Source organism: Oncorhynchus tshawytscha, linkage group LG09, assembly GCF_018296145.1.
Source record: "Oncorhynchus tshawytscha isolate Ot180627B linkage group LG09, Otsh_v2.0, whole genome shotgun sequence".
Taxonomy (NCBI): Eukaryota; Metazoa; Chordata; class Actinopteri; order Salmoniformes; family Salmonidae; genus Oncorhynchus; species Oncorhynchus tshawytscha.
Genome location: NC_056437.1, coordinates 71,907,402 through 71,934,627, shown reverse-complemented (window position 1 = coordinate 71,934,627; position 27,226 = coordinate 71,907,402). Strand labels below are relative to the sequence as shown.

Sequence of the window (27,226 nt, the reverse complement as noted above, 5' to 3'; positions counted from 1 at the left end):
AGGAACTGGTGAAGTACTGATGGAGTGTTGACCGTTGGAGTGACATAAGTGATTGTTTTGGGGATATGACCTGAGTCTCACATGTTTTTATTCTCTCTCTGTTCAACAGGCAAAGGGTTGGAGAGATGGGCTCTCCTCAGCCGGTGACAACCCTCGGCCTGCGATGGGGGTGGGAGGAGAGGGGGCTGGCGTTGGCTGGCAGGGTCCCCGGACGCTACTACTCCAGAAGAACTCACAGGGCTTCGGCTTCACGCTGCGCCACTTCATCGTCTACCCACCAGAGTCTGCCCTGCACACCAGCCTCAAGGTACCACCACTGGACAAAACACCAGACAGTGACAACTGTGGCTTTTAAAGAATAATCCACTCAAATCTACAGATTCCTATGATTTACATTGTTAAATAACGCTAATATGTGAGAGCAACATATGTTGTGAAGAAAAATTGCATTTCGTCGTTTAGAATAAATTAGGAAGCAAAAAACATATTTGTAGAAATCTGCAGTGCTCAAGTCGACTACAAACCCCATAATGCAATGCTCTCTCTAGAAAGGCTGTCTAGCTAGCTAAAAAATTGCTACACACAATAGTACCAAAGTCAATATCAGCATGTGAAGTTGTTACAGTAGCTAGTTGTAAAATCCCTGAAACAAACTGCACTATCAATTTTGGCATTTTATTAGGATCCCCATTATCCTTTGCGAAAGCAGCAGCTACTCTTCCTGGGGTCCACACAAAACATGAAACATGACATAATACAGAACATTAATGGACAAGACCAGCTCAAGGACAGAACTACATTAATTTCAAAAAGGCACACGTAGCCTACATATCAAGACATACACACAAACTATCTAGGTCAAATAGGGGAGAGGCGTTGTGCCGCGAGGTGTTGCTTTATTTAGGAGTTACAATATCACCATGTTCGACACGGTAGCGATCGCATTTCTACTGCAAAGCTGTGTGAGTCCGGTTGCTATGGCAACTCGAGGAGAAAACAGGTTTGTGTCATGGTCGTTGAAGGAAGAAAGGTTATTAATTTGAAGGTGCACTGTGAACTTTAAGGACTTTTCAACAAAATATAGACTTTGTTGTGACGATATAGACAGATGGATGTGTTCTACACAAGTATGCCCCTATTGGCTTATTTGGCGATATGGAGTGTTCAGGTAGTTATTTTAAAAGCATCATGAAATGTGATAGTTTGTTATCACTATTTCCAGGGACGAGAACCGTATCATGATGAAGTATCTCGTCACATTTCATTTCTAGGGTGGATTATCCCTTTAAGACTGAGCCAATCAGATCGCCGGGGCATTAAGACGGGACCAATCAGATCGCTGGGGCAGTAAGACTGAGCCAATCATATCGCTGGAGCATTAAGACGGGGCCAATCAGATCACAGGGCAGGAAGGTCGTAGATCAATCCGAACACAGGAGCAGTAAAGGTCAAGAGAATTAGGACACAATGGGGGACAAGCCAAGCATAGCCAATTAAATGCAGGGATTAAAGCAGCGTGGCCAATTAAAGTGTTGGGGTAGACTCATATGAGTTAATCAGATTAGGGACATAGACAGATGGATGTCATAAGAAGAGCCCTGTTATTAGAGTAGAGATGGATAAGCAAGCGAAGGACAGAAGGGGAAGGGTGATACACAACCCCCATACTCCTGTATGACTGATTTACGGAGAGAGAGAGATAATTCCATTAAGTCTGTTTTACTGTCTATGGACAGACAATTCTACCACAGCCAGTGTACCTTTTGGCTCACGAATACCTTTTTCCAAAAGTAGGACACTGCTGTAAGAAACAGTACAGGGACAACAACGGTGGTTTACTGAAAGATATGTCCCGTCTTAACTATACAGCCATTCAGCATCATAGATAACAATCTCATCAGAAAAAGCATCATCCTGGTGGGTGTTTTGTTTTGTTCTCTGAGTTGTCGGGCAGACAGAGCTACAGATGTGAAATAGAGCGACGAAGAGGGGGGGGTTACAGCCAAAACAAGGGCCCTATTATGATGAACCCCTTCAACCCCCAGCCCAGCAGCTGCAGTAAGGACAGGACACAGTCTGTGTGTCCCAAAAATGGCACGCTATTCCCTATATAGTATACTATAGCCCCATGGGCCCTGGTTAAAAGTAGTGCACTATAAAGTGAATAGGGTGCCATTTGGGACACAGAAGTGTCAATCGGCTCTGTTGTCCTGGCCTGCCTGGTACCGCTTTCATATTACCCCCAGCCTGGACCGGCAGTACCATGCCCTCTACCAGAACCACCACGGACAATGGGCACACTGCTGCCTGTCCTGTCCTATCCCCAGGGTCACATGCTGCTGTGAGGGGCAGCTAGTGGCACAGAGAACGCAGCCTTTTGTCCCTACCCATCTGAAGGGGCCTCAGAGGTGACTGCCCATCATTGGGGCCACATCAAAGAGCTGTATGATGTGACTCCCTTCATCATGGACACATGCCTGATGATTGTCCTAACGGACTGATCAGTGCATGCATGACAGCTGTCCCTAACCCTACATCTATATCCACAGAGCGAGAGAGAGAATCAGAGAGAGATGTAGAGATGAGGATAGTGCATCTCCATCTCTCGGTCCTCAGCCCCACCACAGGCCCGCATGTGTCCAGCCAGGTGGTCAGCTCAGCTGGGGAGCCTCCCTGGCTCCTGGGTCTATTCTGGGGCGGCAGCCCTCCTTTCTCTGGCCATAAACCCAAACTATTGTCTGTGGAGGCAGGAATGAGCCCACTCAGCCCTGCCTAAAGCCAGGCAGGAGCCAGTCACCCCAAACTGTCCACTCAGCTCAGTGTGTGTGTGTGTGTGTGTGTGTGTGTGTGTGTGTGTGTGTGTGTGTGCCCACATCAGTCTATCACCCTATCAAACATCACCTATGACAGACAGACTGTGTGATCAGTGCTGCCCTCGTCTGTCTGATGCAGACAACTACACGTGTTTAGCTCTGTGTATGACATCACCACCTGCAGACAGTCAAACCTGTCTGAGTGTCTCTGCTGTGTGTGTGCTGAACATTAGGAGCTCCTAAACCAGAACAGGTGTGTTTGTTTGAGAGAACTGGCTGGGATACCACTGAAGTCACTCTTCACATGCTAATCAGCTTGTAAAAGAAGATGGTTCACGTGCCATGTAGCTTCACATGCTAATCACCTTCTGAGAATCCGGAGGCGAGCGAGTAAACTCCCATTGCATGTTAGCAAGAAGAATGAAAGACAAACATTGGAAAATAAAATTGATGACCTACGATTAAGATTATCCTACCAACGGGACATTAAAAACTGTAACATCTTATGTTTCACCAAGACGTGGCTGAATAAAGAAACGGAAAATATAAATCTAGCAGGATTTTCCATGCACCGGCAGAACAGAGGCGCTACCTCTGGTAAAACAAGGGGTGAGAGTGTGTGTATTTTTGTCAATAACAGCGGGTGCGTCTAATATTAAAGAAGTTTCAAGGTATTGCTCGCCTGAGGTAGAGTACCTTATGATAAGCTGTAGACCACACTATCTACCAAGAGAGTTCTCATCTGTATTATTCGTAGCCGTCTATTTACCACCACAAAGCGAAGCTGGCACTAAGACAGCTCTCAACCCACTCTATAAGGCCATAAGCAAAGAAGAAAATGCTCACCCAGAAGCGACGCTCCTAGTGGCTGGGGACTTTAATGCAGGTAAACTTAAATCAGTTTTACCATTTTTTTTTACCAGCATGTCACATGTGCAACCAGGGGGAAAAAAATCCTAGACCACCTTTACTCCACACACAGAGATGCATACAAAGCTCTCCCCCGCCCTCCATTTGGTAAATCTGACCCTAATTCTATCCTCCTGAATCCTGCTAACAAGCAAAAACTGAAGCAGGAAGTACCAGTGACTCGCTCAATACGGAAGTGGTCAGATGACGCGGATGCTACACTACAGGACTGTTTTGCTAGCACATACTGGAATATGTTCTGGGATTCATCCAATGGCATTGAGGAATACACCACCTCAGTCATCGGCTTACTCAATAAGTGCATCGATGACGTCGTCCCCACAGTGAACGTACGTACATATCCCAACCAGAAGCAATGGATTACAGGCAACATTCGCACTGAGCTAAAGGCTAGAGCTGCCACTTTCAAGGAGAGGGAGACTAATGCGGATGTTTATAAGAAATCCCGCTATGCCCTCAGACGAACCATCAAACAAGCAAAGCTTCAATACAGGATTAAGATTGAATCCTACTACACCGGCTCTGACGCTCGTCGGTTGTGGCAGGGCTTGAAAACTATTACGGACTACAAAGGGAAACCAAGATGCCAGCTGCCCAGTGACGTGAGCCTACCAGATGAGCTAAATGCCTTTTATGCTCACTTCGAGACAAGCAACACTGAAGCATGCATGAGAGCACCAGCTGTTCTGGATGACTGTGTAATAACGCTCTCGGTAGCCAATGTGAGCAAAACCTTTAAACAGGTCAACATTCACAAAGCCGCTGGGCCACACGGATTACTAGGACGTGTACACAAAGCATGCGCAGACCAACTGGCAAGTGTCTTCACTGACATTTTCAACCTCTCCCTGACCGAGTCTGTAATATCTACATGTTTCAAGCAGACCACTATAGTCCCTTTGCCCAAGGAAGTGAAGGTAATCTGCCTAAATGATTATCGCCCCGTGGTACTCATGTCGGTAACCATGAAGTGCTTTGAAAGGCTGGTCATGTCTCACATCAACAACATCCTCCCGGACACCCTAGACCCACTCCAATTCGCATACCGCCCCAACAGATCCACAGATGACGCAATCTCAATAGCACTCCACACTGCCCTTTCTCACCTGGACAAAAGGAACACCTATGTGAGAATGCTGTTCATTGACTACAGCTCAGCGTTCAACCAGTAAACAAAGTTGATTAAGATCCCTGTCCAGCCCCGTTTGTCTTTGTGGTTCCTAAATACTGCAAAGTTCCCTTCATAATATATTAATTTTGAAAAGCTCATCACTAAGCTAAGGACCCTGGGCCTAAACACCTCCCTCTGAAGTGGAGCAGGTCGAGAGTTTCAAGTTCCTTGGTGTCCACATCACCAACGAACCTTCATGGTCCAAACATACCAAGACAGTCATGAAGAGGGCACGACAAAACCTTTTCCTCCCAAGGAGACTGAAAATATTTGGCATGGGTCCCCAGATCCTCAAAAGGATATTATACAGCTGCACCATCGAGAGCATTCTGACCGGTTGCATCACCGCCTGTTATTGCAACTGCTCGGCATCTGACCGTAAGGCACTACAGAGGTAGTGCCATCCAGGACCTAAGCTTCCTGCCATCCAGGACCTATATAATAGGCGGTGTCAGAGGAAAGCCCATAAAATTGTCAGAGACTCCAGTCACCCAAGTTATAGACTGTTTTCTCTGCTACCGCACCAGACAATTTACATTGACCCCCCACCCTTCCTTTTGTACACTGCTGCTACTCGCTGTTTGTTACCTATGCATAGCCACTTAGCCCACACCTACATGTACAGATTACCTCAACTAACCTGTACCCACGCACACTGACTCGGTACCGGTGCCCCCTGTATATAGCCTCGTTATTCTTATTGTGTTACTTTTTATTACTACTTTTTATTTTAGTCTACTTGGTAAATATTTTCTTCTTCTTGAACTGCACTGTTGGTTGAGGGCTTGTAAGTAAGCATTTCACGGTAAAGTCTACACTTGTTGTATTCGGCGCGTGTGACAAATAACGTTTGATTTGATATGTTTTGCACAGAGACAGACACTGCATGAACAAGAGCTGAGGGGACACTTTGAGCGTTTGGCAGCTTCCATTCACACAAACAACCACACGTGCACACCAGGGGAGGCTGGTGGGAGGAGCTAAAGGAGGACTGGCTCATTGTAATGGCTGGGATGGAATAAATGGAGCGGTATCAAACGCATCATACATACGGAAACCACATGTTCGACTCTGTTGCATTTATTCCATTTCAGCCATTACAATGAGCTCATGTTTCCTCACCCAACTCCACCCTTCCTTAACACCTGTGTCATTCTGGTTTCCTGGAAAGAGGTGGACGTTCTGTGAACTGGTGTTTAGGCTGCCATGGAGCTTTGTTCCCTGGGTGACATTGTCTGTATGGGCCTGGATATCAGTGTTGATGTTGTTTTTCGTTGTCTTCACAGGACGAGGAGAACGGGAATGGAAAGGGTGAGTTGTCTCCCTCAGTCAACACCGTCACCACTAGACTCTGGTGTCTCGGTGATGTCACCGCCACTCCTAGCCAGGGTCCCCCTCTAGCTACACTGCTTCCCCTGCAGGAGAGTCCCACTGCTGCCGATGACCTTGTGGCTCCAAAACACTGTTCCTAGAACAGTTTGATTCTTTAGCTTGTAATGCCCACTGTTAAGAAAAGGTGGAGTGAACCTGAACTTGGACCTGTGCATAGAGTTGTCCTTTTATTGAGTCTCAATTGGATTATTGGCGGTATTTATGCTCATGTCATGATATTGACGCTTATAGTATAATTCCACTAGGCTCACACTGGTTCACTGTTGTTTGCACATCATTTCAAAGACATTACGTTGAACCAACATTGAATAGACGTTGAATTGTCTGTGCCCAGTGGGCAATGATATATTTAATAGTTATCATCAGGTCCTATTTAATCAATTGAAGAATGAAGTGACAGTAACATACTGCATTGTGCCATGTAGGGAGAAGTAGGTTGGAGCCAATGGACACCATATTTGTCAAGAATGTGAAAGAGCGAGGTCCCGCTCACCAGGCTGGCTTGTGTACAGGTAAGGAAAATGTCTGTTTTGAAAGAGAACGAGAAAGAGAGGGACAGGAGACTCCGTGTGTGCAGGAACAGCCTGATTTGCAATGGAAATAACCTTAGGAGCGTCCGATATGATCACACATGGATGATAGGATGATAGGAAGGAGTCAGGTGCTCCCAATGATTCAACAAGGATACCCACCAGACCATGTTCAGCAAAAACACACACACACACACACACACACGCACATTAAAGTTGCATTATTGTCTTAGGAAATTAGTAATGATACTGTGATGAGAACAGAATGACACAGGCTGACAAACACCCAGCAGTGTAAGTTGGAGCTAATTAGAGACGTTTTCCTGTTGTGTCTTGCAAGCTAAGCTGGGCAGCATTCCTCTCCCTGCAGCCCAGCCAAGCTAAACCATTACTCCTATATAAATATACACACACACACACCACCAAAACACATCCACACACTAACACATAACGAATGACTCATCCCTTCTCCTGCCAAACACAAACAGATCCAGGCCTTTTGCCTCAGGCTTATGATCCGGTATATCAACACACAACAAACCCAGAGGCGACACTGTGTCCTTCCTGACTTCACAGCAACTACTGCAAAAGCACATAGTTCTATATTTCCATACACAAATCCTCAGTCCCTATCTTAACCGCCCCCCACACATCCCTCAGCAGGAAGTCTGGGTCTGGGGTCTCCCTGACCTTCCCTCCCCTGACCTTCCCCACCAGGATATTCCTCTGCAGGAGTCCTGTGTCTGGGGGGTCAGTGAGAGGTGGGGGTGGAGGGGTTGCTCTTGTTCTTTTTTTATTGAGAGTGTATCACTGAATATCTGTGCTGTGTTTGGTCACACTGGGATTTAAATATGTGTGTTGCAGGGGATCGGCTGGTGAAGGTGAATGGAGAGAGTGTCCTGGGGAAAACCTACTCCCAGGTGATCGCCCTCATACAGAACAGGTAAGAGCCACTGTACTGCGTGTGCGTCTGTGTGTACCCACAGTATGTACAGCGCATTCGTAAAGTATTCAGACCCCTTGACTTTTTTACGGCCTTATTCTAAAATGGATGAAATAGTTTTTTTTCCCCCCTCATCAATCTACACACAATACCCCATAACGACAAAGTAAAAACAGGGTTTTAAAATTATGTTAAATCCACTTCAATCAGTGTAGATGAAGGGGAGGAGACCGGTTAAAGAAGGATTTTTAAGGCAATTGAGACATGGATTGTGTATGTGTGCTATTCAGAGGGTGAATTAAAAATAAACTGAAATGTCACATTTACATAAGTATTCAGACTCAGTATTTGGTTGAAGCACCTTTGGCAGCGATTACAGTGTTGAGTATTCTTGGGTATGATGCTACAAGCTTGGCACACCTGTATTTGGGGAGTTTCTCCCATTATTTTCTGCAGATCCTCTCAAGCTCTGTCAGGTTGGATCAGGGGGATGTCACTGCACAGCTATTTTCAGGTCCCTCCAGAGATGTTCGATCGGGTTAAAGTCCGGGCTCTGGCTGGGTCACTCAAGGACATTCAGAGACTTGTCCCGAAGCCATTCCTGTGTTGTCTTGGCTGTGTGCTTAGGGTCGTGGTCCTGTTGGAAGGTGAACCTTCGCCCCAGTCTGAGGTCCTGAGCTCTCTGGAGCAGGTTTTCATCAAGGATCTCTCTGTACTTTCCTCCGTTCATCTTTCCTTTGATCCTGACTAGTCTCCCAGTCCCTGCAGCTGAAAAACACCCCCACAGCTTGATGCTGCCACCACCATGCTTCACCGTGGGGATGGTGCCAGGTTTCCTCCAGAGGTGATGCTTGGCATTCAGACCAAAGAGTTTTTCATCTTGGTTCATCAGACCAGAGGATCTTGTTTCTCATGGTCTGAGAGTCCTTTAGGTGCCTTTTGACAAACTCCAAGCGGGCTGTCATGAGCCTTTTATTGAGGAGTGTCTTCCGTCTAGCCATTCTACCCTAAATGCCTGATTGGTGGAGTGCTGCAGAGATGGTTGTCCTTCTGGATGGTTCTCCCATCTCCACAGAGGAACTCTGGAGTTCTGGCAGACCAAGGCCCTTCTGACCTTGCAAGGCCCTTCTCCCCGGATTGCTCAGTTTGGCTGGACGGCCAGCTCTAAGAAGAGTCTTGGTGGTGGCCACGGCAGACATTTTTTGGTACCCTTCACCAGATCTGTGCCTCGACACAATCCTGTCTCGGAGCTCTACGGACAATTCCTTCCACCTCCTGGCTTGGTTTTTGCTCTGACATGCACTGTCGACTGTAGGACCTTTATATTGACAGGTGTGTCCCTTTCCAAATCATGTCCAATCAACAGAATTCACCACAGGTGGACTCCAATCAAGTTGTAGAAACAGGATGTACCTGAGTTCAATGGAAACAGGATGCACCTGAGCTCAATGGAAACAGGATGTACCGGAGTTCAATGGAAACAGGATGCACCTGAGCTCAATGGAAACAGGATGCACCTGAGCTCAATGGAAACAGGATGCACCTGAGCTCAATGGAAACAGGATGCACCTGAGCTCAATGGAAACAGGATGCACCTGAGCTCAATTTCAAGTCTCATAGCAGTCTGAATACTTATGTAAATCAGGGATTTCTGTAGAAAAAAATATATACATTTGCAAAAACTTCGAAAAACCTGTTTTTGCTTTGTCTTTGAGATATTGTGTGTAGATTGACGAGGGAAATCATTTATTTAATTATTTTTAGAATAAGGCTGTAACTTAACATAATGTGGAAAAAGTCAAGGGGTCTGAGTGCTTTCCGAATGCACTGTATGTGTCGTTTATGTACGAGACATGTCTCGTGTCGTTTACTTTGCATTTTTATGTATGTATAGCATGATTCTGGAATGTGGAACATGTTCAGTTGTGTAAGTCGTCCTCGACTTGTGTGAGCACTTCCTCGACTTGTGTGAGCACTTCCTCTTGAAGAGAATAGCCTGGAGCATTGAGTGTCCAGAACACATCCACTGAGAGCAGTAGAGTCACCAGGGTCATCGTCAACAGGGTCTCCTGTGACATGGTTGCTGATCAACCCCTCTCACAGCAAAACAAAACCCTTCGTCACAACAGGGGGAAAGTCTTCTCTTACTGTAACATGATAGAGTTTGGAAAAAATGTGGAATTATATTGTTTTTCCGACCTTTCCATCTATGTTCCTTTTCCCCTTCTCCCCTTCCTCCCTCCTTCTCTCCCCTCTCTTCGGTTCCCCCTCTCTTTGCCCTCTCTTTCTTGTTCCTCTCTCCTTTCTTCTCGTTCCCTCCACAGTGAGAGTGTGTTGGAGGTCTCTATAATGCCAAAAGGTGAAGACGTGCTGCAGCTGGTAAGTGTGAGTATGATATTTCAACCACACTACACCCTAATAGAAATACTCAGAAATGAATACCTGACAAATTCATTGATAAGTTCGTTGATTTAAGAACACTAATACTACAGAGAGAGAACATCTTGGATATCGTCATTCCATTGCTTTGAGTTGACATTCTCAGCTCTCAGGAACTAGCTAGGCTGTGACGCAGATGCTTTCTAGTCTGTCCTTAGATTACAACACACATTCATTCAAGCTATTATCCAAAGTTCTGTCGAAGCGCCACATGAAAAGCGGCTACCTACACATGCACACGCACACGCACACACATTTTGCCTCGGTCCATAAATTGCTCCACCACTTACTCACATGACCAGACATGCAGAGCATGTCACCGCCTCTCCTCTGGACCAGGAGGAGCAACCCAGGGGCACAACGCTGACACAACCTCCCAGACCTGGGCGCCCGACCTGGGCTTCACACACACAACCCCCTACCCACCAAGCACCACGTCTTTCCTCTTCCTAATACTGCCCTCCTTCAACCCCACTACCACTCCCCCACCCCTCCACGCCTCCACCCTTCTCTCCTCTCACTCCACCCCTCAACGCACCACGGGCATCGGTTGCATTCCAGTGGTGACATCACCAGCTCTAGCCATGCCCCCTTCCACCCTCCCACAGGGAGAGAGAGAGAGAGAGAGAGAGAGAGAGAGAGAGAGAGAGAGAGATGCCCCCTTCCACCCTCCCAGGAGAGAGAGAGGGAGAGAGAGAGAGAGAGAGAGAGAGAGAGAGAGAGAGAGAGAGAGAGAGAGAGAGTGTGAGAGAGAGAGTTTGGAAGGGCTTGTCTGAGGACAGCATACTGAACGAAGAAGAAAGTTCGACCGATGGCAAGAAAGAACAGCGAGAGAGACAAAAAAAAAAGGAGTCTAAAGAAGAAGTCGAGACATAACCTCGAGAAAGAAGGAGAGAGAGGGAGAGCGCGGTAAATCGTAGCAACGGGAGTGTTAGTGTCTGTGGGAAGCAAACAGAGTTCCCCTCCTCTCCTCTTCCTCTGTGAGTGACTTGAAGCCAGTATTGAGCCTGAGAGACACTGCCAGACTGAGTGTGGGCCTGCCCTGCTCTCTGAGGTAAAGCCTGAACACTTCATCTTTAAGTGTTGCCTTTTGATATAAATTAATTTTGGGCAAAGTGGTTTTAAGTCTGTAGCTTTGTAGTTTCTTAATCGGTGTTGCGGCTGTAGCTTGAGGGGCTGAACGCTGAGCGATACTTTAGACGTGTGGTGTTGTTGCGGGCGTATTGGATCAAGCTCGCCGTAACAGTAAGATTTTGTGCTTGTTTTGATAGATCCAGATTTGTTGTTGTTTTAAGTCAGTGTTTTTTGTTGTAGCGGTATATTTGGAACATTGCTCTGTGTCTGTGTGGATGCAGACGGTTGCTGTGTTGTGGCTCTTGCTCAAGGCGCGTACTAGTGCCTGCAGCTAACTAGTAGCTGTGTTTGTGTTGGAGGCTGAGTTGGGGCCCCTAACAGTCACCATGGCTGAGCAGACTGCGGTGGTAGGAGGATGAACACAGATGATTCTAGACGTCGCTTGTTGTGTAACATCAAAGTTAACAAGGAGCTTTTGAATGCTGTGCCGGTCAAACCTGTGACTGTCAAAGCAATTGTATCGCTCCTTCCTTCCCCTCTGACCTCTGTTCGTCACCTGAACTCCTCCTGTTTGTGTCTCACCTCTCTGCCTCTCTGTCTCCCACTACAGGCATACTCCCAGGATGCCTACCTGAGGGGCAACGAGCCTTACACAGGGGGAGCCCGGAACCTTCCGGTACCCCCGCCCCTCTGCTACACTCCCCGCGCCAAGTCCCAGCCTCCCTCTGGGGCCCTGGCCCTCATGGGCCAGAACCAGCTGGACAACTGGAGCCGCTGGGCAGGCTCCGCCAGTCCTTTGTCCCCGCTGGACAACCGCTCCACCGTGGGCAGCCCGGCCAGCTGGCAGGAGGGGTTGGGCGGACACAGTAGCCCCCCCCACAGGGTGGAGGAGATCCAGTGCGGTGTGACCGGGCAGCAGCCTACGGGACAGACCAGGGGCCGCTCCTACTCCTCATCTTCCTCCTCAGGAGGGCCCCTCAGCAGCCCTCTGCGTGTCCACTACGTCAACCACAATGCCACCGCCACCACCGCCTCCTCTCAGCCCCGGAAGGGCAGCCAGGCCTGGGCCAGCCCTCTCCAGCCCAGCCCCAGCCGCAGCCATCACTGCCAACAGGCCCTGTCTGAGTGGTACTACAGCCAAGCTGCTGAGCAGCGCCAGGGCCGCAGTGGCAGCATGCACCAACGCCACCGCAGCTATTCTCAGGACAGGCTGTGTGAGACAGGCCCCGGGCACCACCGACGGGGTCCGGGTGGCTGGCCCCACAGCGCCTCCCAGGACACCCTGATGCTACTGCAACAGTCAGGCCCCGGCCCCCACGGGGACCCTTCTTGGACCTACAGAGACTGGGAGGGGGCCCGGGACCAGAGTCACCACTCCTCCTACGGCAACAGAGCCCGGTCGGAGAACCTGCTGGTACAGTACGACCGCAATGGTCACTCGCTGGAGATGCTGGGGTCACCCCGTTTCGAGAGGCCCGCCTGGCTGCAGCAGGCCTCACAGCAAGCACCCAGGACTGAGGCCTATCAGAGGCAGGGGAACCATTACGGTGTTGCGACGGCCCCCTCTACGGGCCGTCTAGCACAGCCGCACCACAAAACCCAATCACAGTCCCACTCACATACCCAGCCCCAGCCCCAGCCCCAACAGCCAGCCCCCCAGAGCAGACGTCTGCCCACCGGACAGAGCCTGGATGACCAGCCAGTAGGTTACCGCAGCTACAGCCCCTCCTTCAACCGCAAGACAGGCCGTATCATGCAGCAACCCTCCTTCAGGGACCCCTCCTACCTTGGCCCCCACCTCAGCTGGGCCCCCACCCCCAAAACCTGCCCCCCTGAGGGTGTTGTCCCCTCAGTTCCATCCCCCCTGGCCTCCACCACCCCTGAGCCCCTTGACAAGGCCTACCTCCCCACCAACCATGAGAGAGGGGCAGTGGAAGGCCAGGTGGAGTTGGTAGCTCAGACCCAGGAGGTCAAACTGAGACAGAAACCCCCACGGGGCGAAGGAGCACCCACGCCATGCGCCACCCCCACTACACCCTGCCTGTAGACGGCACGGAACCCCTGTGTTTCCCCCTGACCCCCACAATGCTGCCCCCGCCCCTCGCCCCTCAGGAGATGGTGCCCCGCACCGTACCAATGGCAACCTGGCCCCCCTGTCTGTAGAGGATGACGCAATGGCCTCCATTCCCTTTATAGGTAAGCACCTCTACCACCCCACACACCTCCTCCTCTTCCTCTCCCTACCCCTCCATGTAACTTGCAGACCTCATCACTCCCACTTCTGTTTATGACACAAACATATTCCTCCTGATTGATCTTACTGGAACTTACTGGAAACTAACTGTTTGTAAAAACAAACAAGAAGCTTACCAGATTGACCAGAAAGATGGGAGGACGTAGACTATGACTTGGCCAGTATTTAGAGAATAGAACCCTTCTCTCTGTGCCCTTCATTTCCTCTGTCGGTCTCTGCCTGTGTGGCCAGGCTCCGGGCTTCTCCTTACTCTGTCTCCAGTCTGTGTCTTTGTTTGTGTTGGGTAATACTGGCACTTCCCGCAGACGGTATTAGTAGTGTTTGATTGAATCATAATTTACGGGACTTCACTACCCCCCCCCCTCCTCCTCCTCCTCCTCACCCAGTCTCTCAGACCGAGATGAGGTGGAAGCTGGCTCTATGTCTCACTAGCGTGTGTCTGTGATCAGAGTACGTCTGTCTGTCCACCTATCTGTCAGTCTGTCTGCTTTCACAACAGGGAGAATATCTTTCTCTCACTACGTCACTGCCATGAATTCCCTTTTAGTTCCAGCCAAGTCGGGCAACAGGTAGCCTAGCGGTTAAGAGCGTTGGGCCAGTAACCAAAAGGTTGCTGGTTTGAGTCCCCCAGCCGACTCTGTAAAAAAATATGCCGATGTGCCCTTGAGCAAGGCACGTAACCCTAATTGCTCCTGTAAGTCGCTCCGGATAAGAGCGTCTGCTAAATGACAAAAACATTGAATAATAGTATATATGAATTGGTTGAAAATCTAATAATAACCATAACTTTTGGCATTATGCCTGGATCTACTGAGGTGACCCTCTGGGCTTTGTAACTGTTTGAACGTTTGTGTATTTGCGTACTACGTGTGTGTTCTACTGTCATCACACATTTGTATGTGCGTATGTATGTATGTACCGTGTGTGTGTATGTGTTTGTGAGAACAGAACAGGAGGGATCTGGTCATGTCTCAGCTTGTTGCCTCTGCTCTGCTGCTGAAAGAACACATGATGAACATATCAGAGCCTCACTAAATAGCCAACTACTCCAACATGTACAGTACTAATCAACAGACCATAAGCCTCCAGCCCTACGGTCAAACCACAGGCAAACCAACCAACCACAGCTAAGGCAGGACCAGGCCAGGGCCACATGCAGTACCTATAGGAAGTCTACACCCCCTTGAACATTTTTCACATTTTGTTGCATTTACACAGTGGGATTGAAATCGATTTAATTGTCTTGTTTTTTTGTCATTGATCTACACAAAATACTCCATATTGTCAAAGTGAAAAGAACATTTAGCCAATTTTAACAAATTAATAAAAATGAAATAACTAAAATATAATCGTTGCCTAAGTATCTAGCCCCTTTGTTTAAGCAAGCCTAAATGAGTTCAGGAGTAAAATGTCTCTTAACAAATCACATAAGCTACATGGACTCACTGTGTGAAATAATAGAGGTTGACATGATTGAGTGACCAACCCTTCCTCTGTCCCCCATACATACCACATATGTATGTATTATCCCTCAGTCAAGTATTGCATTTCAAGCACAGATTGAACTACAAAGACCAGGGAGCTTTTCTAAAGCCTCACAAAGAAGGGCAGTGATTGGTGGATGTGTAACAATAACAAATCAGACATTGAATATATCTTTAAGCATGGTCAAGTTAATAATTAGACACATCAAACATACAGTCGTCCTTCTGAACTGAGCTACAGGACAGGAATGAAACTGCTTAGGGATGTTACCATGAGGCCGATGGTGATTTTAAAACAGTTACAGAGTTCAATGGCTTTGATGGGAGAAAACTGAAGATGGGTCAACAATATTATAGTGACTCCACAATTACTGACCTAAATGACAGGGTGAAAAGAAGAATACAAACATACAGAATGAAAATATTGCTTATATATGCGATAAGGCATGAAAGTAATATTGCAAAAACTACACGGCAAAGGAATAGACTTTTTGGCCTAAATACAAATCCTTATGTTTGGTCCAAAACATCACTGAGTTTACTGCCTCCTTATTTTCAAGCATGGTGGTGTCTGCATCATGGTATGGATATGCTTGACTTCGGGGCAAAGAGTGACCAAGTTACAGTTTTGACTTAAATCTGCTTTAAAAATCTATGGCAAGACTTGAAAATTGCTGTCTAACCATGATCCCCAACACCTTGACAGAGCTTGAAGATTTAAAAAAAAAAGGATAATGGGCAAATGTGGCACAATCCAGGTGTGCAAAGCTCCTACAAGACCGCTGTAATCGCCTGCCAAATGTGCTTCTATCATGTATTGACTCAGGGGCGTGAATACTTAACTAATCAAGTCACACTAGTGTTTTATTATTCATTCATCTTTGACTTTAGAGTATTTTGTGTCGATCGTTGACAAAAATGACAATGAAATCCACTTTGTAACACAATAAAATGTGACAAAATCTAAGGGGGGGGGGTAGACTTTCTCTAGGCAAGGTAGGCTACTCCCTCAGTTGGTCAGGACAACAACCTAGGTCAGCAAAGTGCAAATCATATTCAAATGAGCTGCGACGGAAACTTGTACCTACGTTTGAAATGGGGAGATCGATAGATGCCCTCAATGTTGGGCCAAGCTGTGACGGAACCTAGAGAGAGAGGGAGACATATAAATGAAATGATTTAATAGGGAAGAGAACCAGAAAACGGAGAAACTTCTTGCTCCTTCTCTTCCCTCCTGCTCAGAGCAAAAATGTACCGAAACTAGGCAGACAGGGCGGCAAGCTGAGGCACGTTTCAAGACCAAAGACTGAAACTTAAAACTTCTCTCTTGCTGTTTCTCGATCTCTCCATTTTTGTCCCTCTCCCTGATAGGATCTGTGATCTGGTTGTTTGGGAGCATGATTTAATAGGCTTGACTGTAGATGAAGAGGCCGTGTAGTAGACGGACACACAAAAGCACAGAGTCTGTGCTGTCCAGGACGGTGGTTGAATTCTCTTGCCCTCTAGTATCGTTAGTTTGACTTAGCGTTCTCTATATGGTGCTTTCACTCACTGTAGTCTCCTTTTGAATAGTGTTGGTAGCTTGCGGTAACAAAACCAATGAAAGGAATTACATTATTGGAGCATTTTTACTGTAAATCCTAGGACTGGGTCTCATTAGGATGGCAGGTTATACTGTACCCCCTGAGCCTCCTTTTTTGGGGAACCCAGTATTGTAGATGATAGGACAGGAGGCCTGGTGGTAGTGGAACCCCCTGTGAGGCACAGTACAGTAGGGGTCCAGACTGTCTCTGTCACACTGCCAGCCTCAGGCATTGCACTCTGTGCCCACCGCCCTCAATGCTGCCTTTGTGTACCACTATACCCTCCCCACAACAGACACACAGAGCCACTACCCTCCACACAACACACACACACACATACATACATACATACACACACACACACACACACACACACACACACACACACACACACACTGAGCTGGCCAAAACATGGCCTATGCTCTCAAAGAAGAAATCTCTCCTTCACCCTCTGTCTGTGTCTCTGTGTGAGCGGGTGAGGTCATGGCATCTCCTATAGAGAAGTGGTAGTAGGCTGTAGGAGTATGCTGTGGTATTATAGAGCCCTGCTCCATTCTAAGGCCAGTATTGTGGTGGCTCCCACCCAGGGCTCCTCTCTCTACTGGCTCTGCTGTTCTGGTTCTGTTAATGATGGCCCTTGTTAAACCCACAGGCAGCGAGAGCGGCTATTTCTGGGCTCGGCTGTAAACAGGCAGATTCCACATCCCAGATTGGGAATGTTTCCGCCTCTGCCCCTTCTCCTATTGCCTCTGTTGGGCTGGCCCTAGCACCGAGACGAGAAACGGACTGATACAGAGCGAAGAGGAGGGGTGAGGGAGATGTCGAGAAACAGAAGGGAGCAGGTGGAAGACAGTGAAAGTGGAAGCAGATAGGAATAAAGGGGAGATAAATGATGTCTGTGGAGAAGTATGTTTGGTCAGAGAAGAAACATGGGGGAGAGAGGGACGAGTCTTGCATGACAAGTTATGTTTTGAGCACCTTGTATAACAATACAAGAAAGCACACCATTAAGTTTCAAAAGTTCATGTTAAGCCTATAGGGGCTGGTTTCGAGTTGAGAGCCAAGTCGGTTTTGAGCCATTGCTTCCATTTGAGACTGAAGATCTGCTGCCCTCTGCTGTTTAGTGAAGGTATTCAGACAGGCACAGCAGCCGTGGTTATTAGTGAGGCCAGCATTAGGACCTGAAGCTACAAAAGTTAAACATGGGCAAAACCTTACCCTTCCCTCTCTACATGCAAACACTAGTCTGGTCCATAATCCTCTGTGTCAGTCAGAAAGTGTGTTGTGGCTGGCTGGTTTCACATCCCCTTGTGTGTGTTTTAGACTGGTTGAAATGAACGTTGCGTGGTTATCTTGGACAAGGTTGGGTAGGTTACTTCATATACTTCATATAATGTTTTCATACCCTACATTACTCATCTCATATGTATATACTGTACTCTATACCATCTACTGCATCTTGCCATCTTGATGTAATGTATCACTAGCCACTTTAAACAATGCCACTTTATATAATGTTTTCATACCCTCCATTACTCATCTCATATGTATATAGTGTACTCTATATCATCTGCTGCATCTTGCCTATGCCGTTCGGGAATCATTCGTTCATATATTTTTATGTACATATTCGTATTCATTCCTTTACACTTGTGTGTAAAAGGTAGTTGTTGTGAAATTGTTAGGTTATATTACTTGTTAGATATTACTGCACTGTCGGAACTAGAAGCACAAGCATTTTGCTGCACTCGCATTGACATCTGCTAACCATGTGTATGTGAACAATACATTTGATTAGATTTTTTTTTTCTAAATGACATGCGTTAGTTAACTCGTTATCTGTCCACAATTGTAATCAGTAATGTAACTTTCGGATCACCCAAACTCTGTAACAATCTGATTACTTTCAGTTACTTTTAGACTACTTAAGACGCATTAGCAGAAGACAAAAATGAATATTACCAATTAAACGACATCTATTGCAGGATAAACCAACTTTAGAGTTTACATAGCTGGCCATACATGGATGTTGCATTTTACTTTATGGTGTATGTAGGCCTCTTTTAACCCATTGCTTTGTACTTTGATACAGATAAGATTCACATTTTGATGTCACGCGCACAACAGTGAAATGCCTTTCTTGTGAGCTATAAACCCAACAATGCAGTAATCAATAATTAGTGCAAAAGATCACAAGGTACAACAAAAACAAACAAGAAAAAAAATCATAGATAAGAACACGAGAAAGTAAGAAGCTATATACAGTGTCAGTTCCAGGGTCAGTAGCTATATACATGGTCAGTAGCTATATATACAGGGTCAGTTCCAGGATCAGTAGCTATATACAGGGTCAGTTCCAGGGTCAGTAGCTTTATACAGTGTCAGTTCCAGGATCAGTAGCTATATACTCGGTCAGTTCCAGCCTGCAACTTCCAGGGTCAGTAGCTATATACAGGGTCAGTTCCAAAACCATATTTACAATGTGCAGGCATACTGGATTGATAGAGGTGTGTATATATATTAGAGGTCGACCGATTATGATTTTTCAACGCCGATACCGATTATTGGAGGACCAAAAAAGCCGATACCGATTAATCGGACGATTTATGACAATGACAATGACAATTACAACAATACTGAATGAACACTTATTTTAACTTAATATAATACATCAATAAAATCAGTTTAGCATCAAATAAATAATGAAACATGTTCAATTTGGTTTAAATAATGCAAAAACAAAGTGTTGGAGAAGAAAGTAAAAGTTCAATATGTGCCATGTAAAAAAGCTAACGTTTAAGTTCCTTGCTCAGAACATGAGAACATATGAAAGCTGGTGGTTCATTTTAACATGAGTCTTCAATATTCCCAGGTAAGAAGTTTTAGGTTGTAGTTATTATAGGAATTATAGGACTATTTCCCTCTATACCATTTGACTATTGGATGTTCTTATAGGCACTTTAGTATTGTCAGTGTAACAGTATAGCTTCCATCCCTCTATTTAGCGCACGCTAACTAGCTAGCCATTTCACTTCGGTTACACCAGCCTTATCTCGGGAGTTGATAGGCTTGAAGTCATAAACAGGGCAATGCTTGATGCACAAAGAAGAGCTGCTGGCAAATGAATGTTGAATGAATGTTTGCGAGCCTGCTTCTGCCTACCACCGCTCAGTTAGATACTTAGATACTTGTATGCTCAGTCAGATTATATGCAACGCAGGACACTCTAGATAATATCTAGTAATATCATCAACCATGTGTCGTTAACTAGTGATTATGATTGAATGATTGTTTTTATAAGATAAGTTTAATGCTAGCTAGCAACTTACCTTGGCTTACTGCATTCGCGTAACAGGCAGTCTCCCTCAAGCTGACAAGGTGAAAATCTGTCGTTCTGCCCCTGAACGAGGCAGTTAACCCACCGTTCCTAGGCCGTCATTGAAAATAAGAATGTGTTCTTAACTGACTTGCCTAGTTAAATGAAGGTATATAAAACAAATCGGCAAATCAGCGCCCAAAAATACTGATTTCCGATTGTCATGAAAACTTGAAATCGGCCCTAATTAATCGGCCATTCCGATTAATCAGTCGACCTCTAATATATATATATATATATTATATAAGGGTAAGGTGAGTAGGCATCAGGATATATGATAAACAGCAGCAGCAGCGTAAATGAAGATTATATGTGCGTGTGTGTGTAAAGTCAGTATAAATGTGTGTGCATGGTATGTGCGTTGTGGAACGTCAGTGTGTGTGATTGTGTAGAGTTCTATGAGTGTGCATAGAGAGTGCAAAAACATATATACAAGGGTCTATTTAGCAGTCTTTGAAAATGAGCTGTTCAGGAGCCTGTTAGTGTCAGACTTGATGCAACGGTACCTCTTGCCGTGCGGAAGCAGAGAGAACAGTCTGTGACATGGGTGGCTGGAGTCTTTAACGATTTCCCGGGCCTTCCTTTCACACCGCCTGATATAGAGGTCCTGGATGGTAGGGAACTCAGGCCCAGGGATGTACAGGGCTGTCCGCACCACCCTCTTTAGCGCTATGCTGTTGGCATACCAAGCAATGACGCAGCCTGTCAAGAAGCTGTAGAACTTGAATTTCAGGGCCCCATGCCAAACTATTTCAATCTCCTGAGGGGGATGTGTGTGGATAATTTTAAGTCCTTAGTGATTTGGATCCCGAGGAACTTTAACCTCTGATCCTGCTCCATTGCAGCCCCGTCGATGTGGATGGGGGGCCTACTCAGACCCCCATTTCCTGTAGTCCACGATCAGCTCCTTGGTCTCAGTGACGTTGAGGGAGAGGTTGTTATCCCGGCACCACACTGTCAGGTCACTGATCTCCTCCCTGTAGGCTGTCTCATCGTCACCGGTGATCAGGCATACCACCGTCGTGTCGTCAGCAAACTGGATGATGTTGTTGGAGTGGTGCGTGGACTGGCCGTGGTGGGTGTACAAGGAGTACAGGAGGGGACTAAGCACACACCCCTGTAATACGATAAGGCTATATCGTGACATTTAAAATAAAATAAAAGTCTGTCAGATTTCCAGTCATTCCAATTCATTCAATACCCCTTGATCTTCAAGAATTGGACTTGGAAATATAGATTAGCCAAACAGTTTTACCTGAGCATGACGCAAAAACAAAGGACTTATTAGCCTACTCTGTTTATAATCATTTGAGGACCGAGAGAGAAGAATCATTTGTAGCTGTGTTAAGCCTATCAAAAGTCTGCAAGTTTGAGCATGTGTCCGTTTAGGCCCGTGGATTTGTTTTTTTTACCAGGACGAATTAGATTGAGACACAAAAGCCCCACTCGTGGTCTTCTTAAATTAAGCTTGTTTTTGACAGTATGTGGAGCACAATACCACGGGGGAGTTTAGAAGGGAGGAAGTCTCTCAAACTGTTATTCCAAATGCTGGGATCTGCACCATGCAGCTGTTGCAAGAGCAACTGACTGTCCACCAGTCACAAAAACAATACGTGATTGGCAGCTTGAACCTCTTACATTCAACCATTATTGGGTCAAAATACACAGTCACCTACAACGACGACAATCCGTAAGAAACAAATAGCTCGAGCGGCAGTGTGTGTCACATCAATGCGTTATCTATGTAGATATCAGTTCTAAGTGATGTCCGTGTCGCCCGCAGGCTACCCCGTTGCTGTCGTCCTCGCCTCCAAGCCTTTATTCAAGTAGGATGTAGAATCTTTGGATGCTGACATGCAGTCGCACCATTGGAAGACATAGCTTGGACTGTAAACCTACCGAGGCCTATTCCTGCTCTTTACCCGCGATCCATCAAACACATTTGGCGTGGTCATCACAGTGGTCTCTGACTTGTGGTCAGACTCGCTCAGGTGGAACAAACGTAAACCTGCTCCTTTTTTTTAACGCTGATTTCAATGTCTTTGAGAACAGAAAGGTGTCAAAGATTTTTTTTCGGTAACATCCTTTCTGAATTTAAAAGGAATCCTATAAGTAATCATCTAGTTTTTCAAAGGACTCTGTAATCCGATTACAATATTTTTGCTGGTAACGTAACAGATTACAGTTCGTTTTTTGTTGTTGTAATCAGTTATATGTAACACGTTATATGTAATCCATTACTCCCCAACCCTGATCTGGGATATATTACTTATGGTTGTTTCGTGTATTTCTGCCATTCAACCTTGAAATGACAGCTAAGACATTATCACTGCAAGCAATACATAGTTTCCTTTTGTGTGTGTGTAGAGCATAAAAACCAACACAAGGAATCACACACACCCTTACACATACTTCCCAACACGCTAGTTGATAAAGAACTGAAACCGAGCGTTATTACATGGTACCAAAGCCTTTTCCGTTTCTATTTGAAGAACTCTTCTCATGGGGGCAGCAGACACAGGTACACCATTAGGGCGTTGGTTTAGTCTCTCTTTATGCCGTTTTACTTTCCACCTTATTATTATTATTGTGTGTGTGTGTTTTTTTTTTACACAATAGAGCTGTAGTATTGCTCGTTTACAGTTACGTTATTGAAGTTCTACATTGCAGTTTAGTCTTAGTCTTTAGTCTTTTCTGAGTATTTTCTTCCACTCTCTCTTTGAGGATGCTTCATAGAACACATGTTATAATCTGTGTGCATTGTATTTACGTGTTGGGAGGACAAAGAAAGTGAAGTACGTAAGTAATGTGTCGTGTCAATGGTTCTCAGAGAACGTGAACATTCCGTGTGAAAACAGTATCTCTGTCCTTTATAGTGACCCTGTGGTGGTACCTCACCGCTCTCCCATCCCCCCTCTATCCTTCCCTCTTCTCCTCCCTCTTGTCCTCTCACCCTTGATTCTGCCCTTTCCCTTCCCTCTCCTCCATGCTTCCCTCTCCTCCCCCCTCTATCCTTCCCTCTCCTCCCTCTATCCTTCCCTCTTCTCCTCCCTCTTGTCCTCTCACCCTTGATTCTGCCCTCTGCCCTTTTCCTGCCCTCTCCTCCTCCCTCTATCCTTCCCTCTCCTCCTCCCTCTATCCTTCCCTCTTCTCCTCCCTCTCGTCCTCTCACCCTTGATTCTGCCCTCTGCCCTTTCCCTTCCCTCTCCTCCATGCTTCCCTCTCCTCCTCCCTCTATTCTCTCTCGTCCTCCCTCTTTCCTTCCCTCTCCTCCACTCTATCCTTCCCCCTCCTCCTCCCTCTATCCTTCCCTCTTCTCCTCCCTCTCGTCCTCTCACCCTTGATTCTGCCCTCTGCCCTTTCCCTTCCCTCTCCTCCATGCTTCTCTCTCCTCCTCCCTCTATCCTTCCCTAACCCCCCTCCATACAGATGAGCCGACGAGCCCCAGCGCTGACCTCCGTGCCCGCCACGTGCCCGCCTCCTCTGTGGTGTCCAGCGGCATGAGCTCAGCTCCCACCATCGTCACCAGCCCCGCCTCCCCCACCTTCACCTTCCCTCTAACCAGGCTCTTCTCACACGACTACAGTGAGTGCCCCCCTTGAGCCGGACTACCCCGGACCGACCCCCCTGCATGCAGCCATACCAGAACCCAGCACACCTCTTTGCAGTGTCTGGTACCATGCTAGCAAACATGCCACCTCCACATCTATGGAGAGAATGGCTTACTGTACACAGGATGCTCCTTTGTTTCTCTGCATGAGTTGATTGACAATTTTTCCATGGCGAGGAGGTATAATGGCCTCCAGTAAGTAGGTCTTGTGTACTTCTTTGTGCCTGGTAAGATGCATGCGCGCCCTAAAGCAAATGTAGTCACTCCTCGGGTGCCTAGGCAGATGCATGTGCGTCATTGAAGTGAATGGGGTTACTCTCTACCTTTTTGGAGAAAGTGTGTTTTGTACCAATAGGGTCCACATTTCCTCTTTATAGACTAGAGCATGAAGTCCAGTGGTCTTCGTACACCCAGCTTTAGTCCAGTCTGACACGCAGACAGACTCCCTTTGCATGACAGTAGTGAGCGAAGTGACCTGAGAAGACCTAACCTAACCTGACTCCATCCTGCCAGCCCACCTCTTCACCCACTACCTCACCCCAGCCACCGCACCCAACCACCCTCCACCTCTCTGTCAACCACCCTCCCACGTCTGCTAACCCCAAACTCCTTTATTAACATCCTCTGACTACCATTACATCTACTTTCTTCTCTTTCTTTCCCTCTCTCTCTCACTCGCTCCGTCTCCCACTGAGCAGGCAGTATTAAATCCAGTCGCCGTTCCTCCTATCTTCTAGCCATCACCACGGAGCGCTCCAAGTCATGTGACGAGGGACTCAACACCTTCAGAGAGGAGGGCCGCGTCTTCTCGTGAGTAATGGATCACCGGGGGGGGAGACGTGGGAATCGATTAGGAGGGATTCATCTGAATCATATGATCAATTCATTTCGTAGTAAATCTTACAGTAGTCATTTTTATTCTCCATAGGAGGCTGCCAAAGAGAGTGAAGAGTTTCTTCACTGATGGGGTGAGTTTTTCCCTGTTTCACAATAATAGTTGGCTGTATCCTACACGTGACCACACTGCAGATTGCAGAGGACCTTCCATTTCTGGCAGCTAGGAGAGTGTGTCTGAAACCATTCATTTTTAGGTGTGTTTATCCTAAAAACCTGTCGTGTGTGTGTGTGTGTGTGTGTGTGTTAGTCTCTGGACAGTCTGGGGGCAGCGGAGGAGGTGCGCTCCAAACGCCACTCCACCTCGGAGCTGGGCAGTATCAGCTACAGTGACATATGGAGAGAGGGATGGCTGCACTACAAACAGATCCTTACGGAGAAGGGCAAGGTGAGAGAGAGGGAGGAGAGAGAAAGAAAGAACGAGTAGAGGAATAGGACCTGAGCCATTTCTTCTCTCTCTGTCTCTCACTCCATTTCTTCTCTCTCTGTCCTCTCTGTCTCTCACTCCATTTCTTCTCTCTGTCTCTCACTCCCTTTCTTCTGTCTCTCACTCCATTTCTTCTCTCTCTGTCCTCTGTCTCTCACTCCATTTCTTCTCTCTGTCTCTCACTCCTTTCTTCTGTCTCTCACTCCATTTCTTCTCTCTCTGTCCTCTCTGTCTCTCACTCCATTTCTTCTCTCTCTGTCTCTCACTCCATTTCTTCTCTCACTGTCCTTTCTGTCTCACTCCATTTCTTCTCTCACTCCATTTCTTCTCTCACTGTCCTTTCTGTCTCTCACTCCATTTTTTCTTTCACTGTCCTTTCTGTCTCTCACTCTATTTCTTCTCTCTCTGTCCTTTCTGTCTCTCACTCCATTTCTTCTCTCTCTCTCTCACTCCATTTCTTCTCTCACTGTCCTTTCTGTCTCTCACTCCATTCCTTCTCTCACTCCATTTCTTCTCTCACTCCATTTCTTCTCTCACTTTCCTTTCTGTCTCTCACTCCATTTTTTCTTTCACTGTCCTTTCTGTCTCTCACTTCATTTCTTCTTTCACTGTCCTTTCTGTCTCTCACTCCATTTCTTCTCTCTGTCTCTCAATCCATTTCTTCTCTCTGTCTCTCACTCCATTTCTTCTCTCTCTGTCCTCTCTGTCTCCGTTCCGTTGTGTGTTACAGAAGGTGGGCAGCGGCATGCGTCCGTGGAGGCGGGTCTTCTCAGTGTTGCGCTCCCATTCGCTCTTCCTTTACAAGGACAAGAGGGAGGCGGTCCTGCGGGGCGCCACTCTGGGAGGCGATGCCGACGAGGAGCAGCCAATCAGCATCCGGGGCTGCCTGGTGGACATAGCGTACAGCGAGACCAAGCGCAAGCACGCGCTGCGTCTGACCACTCAGGACTTTTGTGAGTACCTGCTGCAGGCCGAGGACAGAGAGGACATGCTGGACTGGATCAAGGTCATCAGCGAGAACAGCAAGACCGACAATGAGGTGGGTCAGAGGGCACCACTCTCACCTCTCAACTGACCTTTCCCCTCTCAACTCTGAACCTAGAACCCTCTGACCTCTCAACTCGGACTCTACAACCCTCATATCTTAAGTCACACACTGCATTCTATTTCTAGATCTCCTGTAACATTGTTGCACATGTCACCTTTCTTCACTGGTGTTGCTACAGTGTAAGGCTGTATTGATGAGGGAGTGGACCGTGTGTTTGTCTGTCTCAGGAGCTGGGATTCTCAAGACAGGCTCTGATCAGTAAGAAGCTCAATGACTACAGGAAACAGAGGTGAAGGACACATGCCTGTCACTATACAGCAGTAGTGTTTGGTACATCCATCTTGCTTGTCCTGCCTGGCAGAGTCAGTTTGTAACAGTCTTCTCTCTGTCTCCCCCTGCCTCCAGTCCAACAGGCAACAAGCCGGACTCCTCTCCCAGGGTGTCCCGTGCCAAGCCTTCCTTCCTGCTGGCCAAGATGGAGAACGCTGCCGGGGCGCCGCGCTCACCCAAACCTGAGGGCAAAGGTCAGAGGCAGGAACCAACCAGCAGTGGTCATTCCAGATGGATGTTTGTTCTGACTCTGTCTGTCTGTCTGTCTGTCTGATTCGCTGTCCCTCTGTCTGTCCCCAGATGAGAGCAGCCCCCCTAAGTCGCCATGGGGGATCAACATCATGAAGAAGTCCAAGAAGTCAGGGCCCAAGGCTTTTGGAGTGCGGCTAGAAGACTGCCAGCCAGCCGCCAACAACAAGGTCAGCCAGAGCCTCCCGTCCTCTAATCGGATCATATTCTGTAAATGTATCATTCTGTGCGTGTTTATATGCCCTGTGAAAGTATTTACTGAAAATGCATGGCGTATGGACATGTATGGGTCAGTGTGTGTCTACTGTTTACTATGATGTATCTGTGTGCTGGTAAGGTATGTGGGTCCACTCCTGTCTGACCCTCCCCTCTCCTGTCTGTCTGTCCTCCCAGTTCATCCCTATGATTGTGGAGATCTGCTGTGGGCTGGTGGAGGACATGGGTCTGGAGTACACCGGCATCTACAGGGTCCCAGGGAACAACGCAGTGGTGTCCAGCCTTCAGGACCAGCTCAACAAGGGGTCGGACATCAACCCTGCAGAGGAGGTGAGCAGAGCAGGACCCCAGTCGCACGCACGGGCACACACACACACACACAACCTAACGTACAGTAAGCAATAGGCACAGTAATCCATGACTGGATTAGATAGACACAGTATATCTAGTCATCTGTGGGATG

At 47.1% G+C, this 27,226-nt stretch overlaps 1 protein-coding gene across 1 annotated transcript in view; it reads left to right on the top strand.

Annotated features, from left to right (window-relative positions):
• Nucleotides 1-27,226, top strand: part of LOC112259182 (rho GTPase-activating protein 23) — a 41,018-nt gene that overhangs the window by 8,627 nt on the left and 5,165 nt on the right. The window contains 16 exon segments of the mRNA XM_042327376.1: nucleotides 110-307; nucleotides 6,201-6,225; nucleotides 6,732-6,818; nucleotides 7,701-7,779; nucleotides 10,104-10,158; nucleotides 11,903-13,312; nucleotides 13,314-13,488; nucleotides 23,419-23,574; nucleotides 24,298-24,409; nucleotides 24,528-24,567; nucleotides 24,744-24,881; nucleotides 25,651-25,959; nucleotides 26,196-26,257; nucleotides 26,374-26,492; nucleotides 26,599-26,717; nucleotides 26,941-27,093. Coding sequence (XP_042183310.1) covers nucleotides 110-307; nucleotides 6,201-6,225; nucleotides 6,732-6,818; nucleotides 7,701-7,779; nucleotides 10,104-10,158; nucleotides 11,903-13,312; nucleotides 13,314-13,488; nucleotides 23,419-23,574; nucleotides 24,298-24,409; nucleotides 24,528-24,567; nucleotides 24,744-24,881; nucleotides 25,651-25,959; nucleotides 26,196-26,257; nucleotides 26,374-26,492; nucleotides 26,599-26,717; nucleotides 26,941-27,093 — 3,237 coding nt within the window.